The following is a 9,456-nucleotide window of genomic DNA, read 5'->3' as shown; positions in this document are numbered from 1 at the left end:
ATTTAATTGCTCTGTCGATGAGAATGCCTCTCTTTGCATAGGAGGATACAACTGTGGTCATGTAAACCTGTTGAAGTGAATTGAGGTGGAGGACAAGCCCATAGCTCTCCTTCTCTTAGTGCTGTTCATATTAAGTCTGGGAGGGACCTAATCTCTGCAGTAAGTGAAGAGAAGGTGAGGGTTTGCACCACCCCATGTGGAATGGGAAGTCCCAGGTTCACCCCATGTGGCTTCTGGCTCTGGTGCTAGGAGGAGAGAGATGCAGAGGCAGGCAGTGCAAGTTTTGGGTAGGTCTGGCTGCTCTCTGGAGTTCAGAGAGAGGAACTGGGCAAGTAAACCTCTCCACTGAGCATCTCATTGAGCGTCTTGGTGTTCTGGGAGATGCACTGAGGCATGTGGAGTACTCTGGAGTCTCAGGCATTTTATACTGGCTTTTCTTTTTGTGTGGACAAGACTACTCTGCTGTTACTTTATGCTTCTCTGCCAGACCTGCTACTCCAAAGGTGGGAAAGACTTATTTAGAAGCAAAATAAACAAGAACATGAATTGAATGTACAGCACAGCACTTACCTTTAAGATGAACCATGTCGTAGGATTCAGGATGCATGTGTTTAGATGTTTATTGTGCTTGAATGTATATTCCTTAATTTCCATCCCAGACAAGCATTCCTACTTCAGCCCAAGTGGGTGCTGTTCCTCAACCAGGGAGGTTTTGGTAAGCTGGATCTTCCTTTGTAGAGATTAAAAAGAAATATAACCTGCAGAACTCAATCCTTTTTTTCCACCCCAGCACGTGTTGATCACCAGACATTGTGCAGCCTTTTATATTTTGCAAGGGTATAATCTCCTTTGTTTAATAAAAAAGCATAACCATGCATCTTGGAAATGTCTGCATGGACAGTGCGACTCCAGAGGCTGTTGCCATGTGCTTCAGAACCTCTGTTGAGAGTAAAGGCTGCTGAGGACTGAGCTCAACTTCTCCACTTTGGGAGGGCGCACAGGGGGTGCCTTGAACCCTAACACAGAAGTAGTGGGAGGCTGCGTGCAGACTTGCTGCACAGCCATGGGACCACCGTGCTGGGGCATGGGGAATGCTGCAGGCCTGCAGAGCTGAGGTGGACATGCAGATGGGAAGGGTTTCCCACCGATTCTCCCCAGCAGCTTCTGATCTCCCACATGTCACTGTCTTCCTGCCAGGCCTCACCAACGTTGCTCTTGTTCTGCCAGGCCCTACTAATGTGTTTCTCCTCTGTTTCTCAGCTATACCCTGGACAACAATGTCCTCACCACAGAGCAAAGGCAGTTCTATGAAGACAATGGGTATCTGGTCATTAAGAAGCTTGTTTCTGATGGAGACATTGAGCGCTTCAGGTATGGGGCACTCACCAAAGGTGCTGGCGGTTCCTGTGTGCAGCAGCATCCCAAGATTGCTCTGGGAAGCTGGAAGAAGTGGGACTCTCCCATCATGGACATTCCCTCTGCTTTGCAGGAAGGAGTTCTTGAGGATTTGTAGAAGGGAGGTGAATCCATCAGGAGCTATGATTATGAAAGATGAGTCCCTGAGATCGCAGTATGGCCAGTCTGAAAGCGTAGTTAATAAAGTGCAGGACTTCCAGGAGGATGAAGAGTTGTTCAGATACTGTACTCTGCCAGAGGTAAAACTAAAAAGTAACCACAAACAGGGGTATGGTGGTGGAAGAGCCTGTATGGATGTGTCTGTGTTCGAATGCCTGGGCAAAGAAGCTGATTCTGGTTCCACTAAAGCTGTATCCTTTATCCCTTAGAGCCCCTCTGTGTCACTCCCATAAGTACATATGCGAGGAGGGAATATCATTCCATCTTTTAAGAGTGTTCTGCATGAGCACAGGATGGATGGATGGTGGTCAGGGCATATTTAGACCAGTGCTCCTCAGTCCCTGTGGTGCAGAGCCAGTCAGGAATGTGACTAACCCAAACAATGTCTTTTATCCAGGCAAAGCCCCAGCCCTCTGGGCAGGTCCAGTTTTGCAGCCAGTGTTCGTGTTGTGGCAGACAGCCACGGTAGCTTTGTGGAAGTATGACCCTCCCCATCTCTTCAAGCCCACCCAGCAGCCTGCTGCACCATCTTCCATCTTGGCCTCCTACCATGCCCATTTGTGTGTTATGCCACATCCTGCCTCCTGTCCTGCATGCCTCCATCCCGACCTCCTCCTATACCCTAGTCCTCAGTCAAACATCCAGGTCCCAGTGCTGCCTCAGCAATCTTTCCTCTTGACTTCATGTTTCTTATATATATATATTTAATGTTTTCTTCCCTGTAGGTCCTCAAGTATGTTGAGTGCTTTACAGGGCCAAACATCATGGCAATGCACACCATGCTGATAAATAAACTTCCAGATTCTGGTAAGGAAAACTTGGATAAGAGGAAAATACAGACGCTATTGTGCTGTCTATCCAGCCACAGCTGAAGTTAGTGTTTTAGAAAAGCTGTTTGAAAAAATAAGGCAAATCAAAACCAAATAACTGTGAATATTTGTGAGGCCACTTTGTTAATGGTTTGTTTTCTTTTAACCATGGCTTAATGAGATAAAGGTTCTTGTCTTTCAATATTCAGTGGATGTTTGTTTGCAGAAGATGGTGGTTGTCTTGATTGTCTTTGAACGCTCACATGAGCAAGCAAGCTCCCTATTTGGCCTTTATGCAGGCACAGCTGGCTCAGGGTTTAAAACATGACGTTTGTTGAGCTCAACTTTTCCAATGTGTTAAAGATGAAAGCTCCTGTGGACCTTGGTGAAAGGCAGTAACGACAGAGATCATCCTTTGCTTGGAGTTTGTACACTCCTGATCTCACTGACAGTGGGTGCAAGCTCAGCACTTCGATAGGAACATACCTGAGTAAGGTGCCAAAAGGAACAATTTGAAGCCAAGCTCCTGCTGGTGAAAACTGACATCATAATTCATGCAGGTGTGGTGGGAAAGGAGAGGAAGAGAACAGGACTGACCATGTTAATGGTTCTTCAGAGGAGCTTGGACTCTGCATAAGCTGTTTTGGTTTAGCAAAGTTGAGACCTGAGCCTCAGGTTATTGTTCTTAAGGTGTTTCTTAGTCTCAGGTGTGCAGCTTCTGAGCAGATACGTAACACTGAGTGATTAAAACGCTGACTTTATTCAAGTCATCTCCACTTGGCATCTTGAATGCTCCACAGAAAGCTCTGGCATTTTGGCTTGGGAACTCAACAGGAGACCATGGACATAAAAGCAGAGAATTAATGGACAAGAAATGGGAAGCTGCTCCATATTTGCAGGGTCTCCATCCAGTATCTTTGAGGAGTACTTTAGGAGAGGTGCAGATCTCTGGAGAGTTTTCGAGGGTGAATAATGTGGCAAAAGAGGCCAGTGGAAACATCCTTACTCTATTTGAGGAGCAAACCCAATGGCAAACTAAGTATGTACATAATAGCTATAAAAGGCTGTTTTGGTGTGGGTGATATGTTTCCATTTCCATAGAGGGAAAAGAAGTAACAAAAAGACTTTCACAAATATTTACGCTTGTTTAGACTTCACAGAACAAAGCCTCTAGAGCAAAGGGTAATGGATTGCTGGTGGACTGTCTGGGGAGGCTGCAGTCCATAAATTGAGATTTATTTTCTTAAATGAAGGCTAAATAAACATGTGTTGGGTGCAGCACAGACAGGGCTGGCTCTGCTTGCAACACAGCCATAGATCAAGTGAGTGCAGACAGCAGCGGCCGTTTGGAAGTCTTTGTACTGGAAAGGTTTGTGCAACACTGCTGGTTAAAGTTCACAAAGCTGGGGAGCAGCCAGAGGGAATGGTGAACACGTGGCAAGGATGTGGTGAAGGCCAGCAAAAGGAGTCTTTCTTCTGAGGGATCATGCAGCCTCCTGGCATCCACCGTGTCCCCATTGCTGTCCCATGAGCCACCACTATGCTCCTGGTCGTTGGGATGGGTGCAGGGTACCCTCTTGGGCTTCCAAGGTGGGCTGGAGCAGACAGCGAGTACACAAAGTCTCTCCAGTGTCAAGCAGCAGCTTCTTAGGACACGTTACAACAGCGGTTTAATGGGAAGGAAAAGGCTGTGTCACGTTTGACGAGGTTGAAGGTTTTGACCCTGTGTTGCAGATAAACAGACTTTTCTCCACCCCATGCATCAGGACTTGCACTACTTCCCCTTCCGGCCCGCGGCCCGCATCGTGTGCTCCTGGACTGCCATGGAGAGGGCTCACCAGGACAACGGCTGCCTGGTCGTGCAGCCGGGGACACACAAGATGCTCCTGCAGCCTCACGGCTACCCAAAACAGGAGGTACAGCAGCACAGGGGCGTGGGGAGGGTGTGCGTGCTTGGCTGGCCTCACTCCATTAACGTGGGTAGATTTGCCTCTGCTCCCACCTTCGTGTGTGTCATGGCATAACGGCATGAACACCCAGGTCTGAGGAGTCTTTATCCTCCTGTGAGTTTGTTCCTGCCTGGTGAGCGTGTGCGTGGTCCTAAACAGGAGAAATTGGGTAGTGAACAACTGGATGCAATTAAACATCAAGCTGCATCTTCCCCCTAAGAATGGATGTTTCCTGACCTGGCCTAGTGTTGGTGATGGTTATACTGGGAGCAGAGGGCAGGACCCCAGCGGTGGCATCAGGCAACTCTTGTGGGATTCTTCCCTGTTGTCTCCAGCCAAGCAATGTTCTTAATTGTCTGAATCCAGCTTCAGAACATAGAAAAAGTGTTATTTCACTGTAGCACAGGCTTGATGTAGGAAGACTTGTAGGCAAGTGGGCAGGCTTCTAGGTGGCCGTGCTGAATGCACTGCCCAGAGGAGGGCAGAGCAGTGGCTGTCCCTGCTGTCCCTTGCATTGAGAGCTGTGATTTTAACTGAGTGATTTCAACCCAGCCTTCTTGTCTAGGGTGTGGGCAACAAACTTTTCCATGGGCTGCTTGATGAGGATGAGAAGAGTCCCAGGGTTCACGTTGTCATGGAGAAGGGAGACACGGTGTTCTTCCACCCCCTGCTCATCCATGGCTCTGGGATAAACAAGACAACAGGTTTCCGAAAGGTAGGAAACCATCTCTTGAGAGAGCTTGTGATATTTCTGGTTTTTTCAAAGCTCATGAGTATGTGGATGATTTGTAAATGAGTTTTTATCTTACTAATACACTTTTACACTCTATTTTTAAACATCTCTGTCTTTTGGGATAAGTGCATGCTTTGGGGCTGCTTGAGAAAAACAGAACAGGAGTAGAAACTGGATGTTGAATCTATGTTTGAAGCCTGGCTGGCTCTATTTGCTTTGCCAATAGTTCCCTTTCAGCTGTCCCACATATCAGGAACTTCTCTAACTTTATTCCCCTGCTTGCTTGGTATCTCCTGTCTGGATAGCAGGAGCCTCCATCGTCCAATATAATACTGATTTAGATGATAACACAACCCATTTTTCTACTGAAATTTGATTACACATCTGTTTGTTTTGCGTCATGATTATTTAACTGAAACAGGCAAAAGTGCCCTCCTTTGGAGGCCTGATCCTTCATCAGAAGGGGGTTCATCCAGGCATGTTAGGGAACTGCAGCCACTAGTAGCAATGCAGAACTTTCCCCCCATGCTCTGCAACATGGGCTGCTCTGTTTTTTGGTTTTGCCTGCATTGACTACTTAGATGGCCCATTCCTTTGGCCCCTGTCACAGTTGGCTGGTGTGGAATTCCTTCCTCCTTCCATACTGAAAGCAGAGACAACATCAGGTACGGAGTCTCATCTGCTGGCTTTTTCCTGGCTAGCGGAGCAATAGTCCTGTTTAATATCCCACAGAAACACAAGAGCTTCCTCAGAACTGTGCCAAATCCCAACATCTGTCTGCCTTTGGGGTAAATCAGTGACTATCCTGGAGCTCTCTGAGCCAGGTTATGGTCCAGCTCCCTTTGAGATTTGGCATTATCCCACCTGCAGCTGGCATAGCTCCTGTAATGAGAGCTTTTCCAGTGGGGCTTTTCTGTTTATTACCTTTAGACTCTGCTTAAGCAAGAACTGGTTACAAAATGAAGTGGTTGATGTGACTGCCTGGGTGCAGAAAATAAAACCCCTCACTGGGTGCACACGGATCTGCTCCAACCCTGACTCTAGTTGTTCATACTCACAGAACCACACACTGGTTTGGGTTGAAGGGACCTTAAAGTTCATCCAGTTCCAACCCCTGCCACAGGCAAGGACACCTTCCAATAGAGCAGGTTGCTCCAAGCCCCTGTGTCCAACCTGGCCTTGAACACTGCCAGGGATGGGGCAGCCACAGCTTCTCTGGGCACCCTGTGCCAGCGCCTCAGCACCCTCACAGGGAAGAATTTCCTCCTACTATGTAAATCTACCCTCTCAGTTTAAAGCCATTCCCCCTTGTCCTGTCAGTACATGCCCTTGGATCAAGTAGTACAGTTCATGCTGGAGGAACGTTTGGGAGAGGAGAGAAGGGAAGGAAGAATAGCATGTCAGAAAGCAGGATTATTTCCCCAGCAAGAGTATTTCTCCAAGGGGGAACCCTCAGGAGAGCAGGAGTGCTCAGAAAGGAGGAAGGAATTTGCCGACATGATAAGGGATGGTGTGTCCATGGTCTGGGATGCATGAGGTTTGTTTCCATCAGCATTGTGGTAGTGAGTGATGCCCAATTTCCTCACACAGAGCATAAGTTGCCACTTTGCCAGCTCAGAGTGCTACTACATTGATGTCAAGAACACGATCCAAGAGGATCTGGAGAAAGAACTGGTAGAAATGGTTCGCAAGAAGTACAACATGACTTCTGTAGAACTCAAGGTAAGACTTGGCTTTATTATGTCCTTTGTTACAGTCCAGGTCTGTTCCCTTTCATTAGAGAAAATCCCTTGTGTGACAGATCTGTGCTTTTTGCTCTGCCCACTTTGGCACATCGAGCTGTTTGATGCAGAGGGGTTTGGCAGAACAAAAGACCTGATGTTCAGAGGGTGACCAGTAGGCTTTTCGGGGGCCTTTCTGCTGGTTCTCACTGTGATAGAGAAGTGTCCTTGCTCTCAGGGCAGCACCTTCACATCCCTTGAGCTCTAGAAGTTCCTCCTCCAGCTCTGCTTGTCACAGTGGGGTTTGTGAGCATGGCTGGATCCCTTCCAGTGCTGGCTGAGCTGGTGGAGTTTAGATCAGCACTTTGTTATGTGGCTGAGACTGATGTTGCAGCATAAGCGAGGAGGAGCTGCACACTCTACTCTTGTGATGGCTCAGCTCTGAGGCTCCTCAGGTGCCTTTCTTACAGCACTGGAGGGGGTCTGGCTTTCTCCATGCGCAGTGGGGTGGGTTAAAATGGCAAGGCAGGAACAGGGTGAAGTCCACGCAAGCTTTGCCCTTCACTGCATCTCCTGGTTCACAGTTGTCTGAACCAGAGCCCCCTGCAGTTATATTTGGACTGCACGATGTAAATAAGAAGATTTGGTCATCTCTTGGCCTGAAATTGCAAGTAGAAGAAGGTGCAGTAAGTTCAGTGCTCATCCACAGCTTCTATGTCCACAGTTCTTACAGTTTCCCCTCCAAATGGCAGGTTTTCCCTTTAAATCAAGTAGCCACATCTGACTGCAACAGCAGGCCAAATTTGTTGGGTTACACATAATCCCACATCAGTTGTTTACACTTGAGGCTACAGCAGGTATGTTGGCAGCAATATGCATCAAAAAGAATGTATATCTCAAAAGAAAGTGACTGTGGGATACTGGAATCGTGCTGAAAAACTGAAACCATGGTGTGAAATGGAGAGCAAATCTCAATTCTTCAGGGATTCGGCCACTGAAACAATAATGAACCTTGTTACTGGGGTGGAAATGTGCTGAATTTCTTCACCATCAGCAGTTCCCAAACACAGGCACAGCTGGTGTCGAGGCAGTGAAGTCTGGAGGTAACAGGCAGTGATTTTTAATGCACGTAGTTTACAGCTATTCCAATATCAAGAGCATTCAGGAGGAGAGAACTTTCTTTTTCAGCTTTGGGGTGGTTGTGTTTGGTTTTCCCCATGCTGTGCCTGGGTCTGATGGGGTGTCCAGCTGCGTTTTGCAGTCCTGTTCTTGCATGATATCTATAAAGTTACAGCTTGCTTGACTTCGGATTCCTGGAGCTAGGGAGGTATGCAGTGAAACCCCAAGTGAGTGCAGTGAGGCTCTTGCCTTCTCATGAGTGGAAATGCAGTTGTGCCCATAAAAGCCTCAGTTGAGCCTGTTTTCTTGTAGCTTTAAGCTTTTAACCACGGTTGGAGCTTTCACCCACAGGAGAGCTCCATGGGAGCTCTTATATTTCACCTTCAGAAGACTAGTAAGGACTAAGTAACCCTCACCCAGAGAAACTGAGGTAGGAGCTTGCCCAAGATTTATCAAATCTGAAGCAAATAGTGGTCTTTGCTTTGCAGCAACGCCTGCCCAGCACCTGACTTCTAGCTGAGGGCTGGCATTCATCTCCATTACTTGGTTCCTGCTGCACAAGGATTATCACTTGCTCGTGGGCTGCAGTGTGGGAGGTGTAGTCAGTTGGGGAGCTTTTCTGACCACCCAAAGGCGCACAAGGCGCACTGTGACTTCTGCAAGGGTGATGTTCTCTGTGCTGCTCCTGTTTCCTCTTCTGGCATCCTCCAGAATTGAACCGTGGGCATCTTGCCTTCCAACAACCTCACAAACAGCCTGTCTCCTCGGGGTGGAGGTTGCACCTCTTCCTTAGTTTGGGCTGTGGTTTTGTTCCTGATATTTAGGATTTGGAATGCTGTTCAGTGAATGTTCTGGTGTGGTTTTGTGCAGAGGCAGCTGTATCTGTATCTATTTCCACCTGTGTAAACTGGAATCCTGGTCATCGTTTCTGCTGGCCCTTAAGGTTTATTCCTTTGTCCCATTTTTGTTTTGAAGGATATTTGGAAGTTCCGAGCACGGCTTGTGCAAGGGGAAAGAATTAATCTGTAGAACAACCTCTGAAGAGCAGGATGGAAACCACGGGCCTGAGAAGGAGCTTCTCTGGTTGGAGGGTGCAGACCCTGCCTGTGCTTTGTTGACCTCTGTATTGGTACCTTAGCCAAATGCTGCGTCACAGAATCACGTTACGCTAACACAAAGTAATTGCACTGAGTTTGAACAGCTGATGCCAAGGGAAACCTAACCTAGAAAACTGGATTTGCTGTGGTTATCATAGAAAATCAAAGAATTAAGGTCTTGAAAGAACACTTTGATTCCTTTGATGTTTTTATTCCTGGTTTTTAGAAGCTTCTCACTGACATCCCTCTGGAATGATGCTAGATTAACCTAAGATTTTGTGCAAGAATTTCCAGCATTTCCAACCTCCTTTTCTATGCAAAAGTAATAGAATGAATCAGAGTTTCATGCAAGCCTTCAGTGTGAGCCCACATGGGAAGTTAGTACAGCTCATGGAGATGGGCATATTTGTACCAGCAGAATCAACTGTGTAAGGAACTGGATAACAGGGAAGC

General features: G+C 47.3%; 1 protein-coding gene across 1 annotated transcript; it reads left to right on the top strand.

Annotated features, from left to right (window-relative positions):
• Nucleotides 1-659: 659 nt before the first annotated feature.
• Nucleotides 660-9,055, top strand: PHYH (phytanoyl-CoA 2-hydroxylase; the record flags this gene model as incomplete). Its single annotated transcript, XM_010022252.1, has 8 exons — nucleotides 660-715; nucleotides 1,261-1,371; nucleotides 1,490-1,655; nucleotides 2,301-2,382; nucleotides 4,119-4,300; nucleotides 4,899-5,048; nucleotides 6,657-6,788; nucleotides 8,882-9,055. Coding segments are annotated over 8 exons (933 nt in total), but the record flags the coding sequence as incomplete, so codon positions are not given.
• Between the last annotated feature and the right edge of the window lie 401 nt (nucleotides 9,056-9,456).

This window comes from Nestor notabilis, unplaced genomic scaffold (genome assembly GCF_000696875.1).
Source record: "Nestor notabilis isolate BGI_N333 unplaced genomic scaffold, ASM69687v1 scaffold9349, whole genome shotgun sequence".
In the NCBI taxonomy this organism is placed as follows: Eukaryota; Metazoa; Chordata; class Aves; order Psittaciformes; family Psittacidae; genus Nestor; species Nestor notabilis.
Note: the sequence above shows the minus strand (reverse complement) of the source record. Positions and strands in the feature narration are given on the sequence as shown.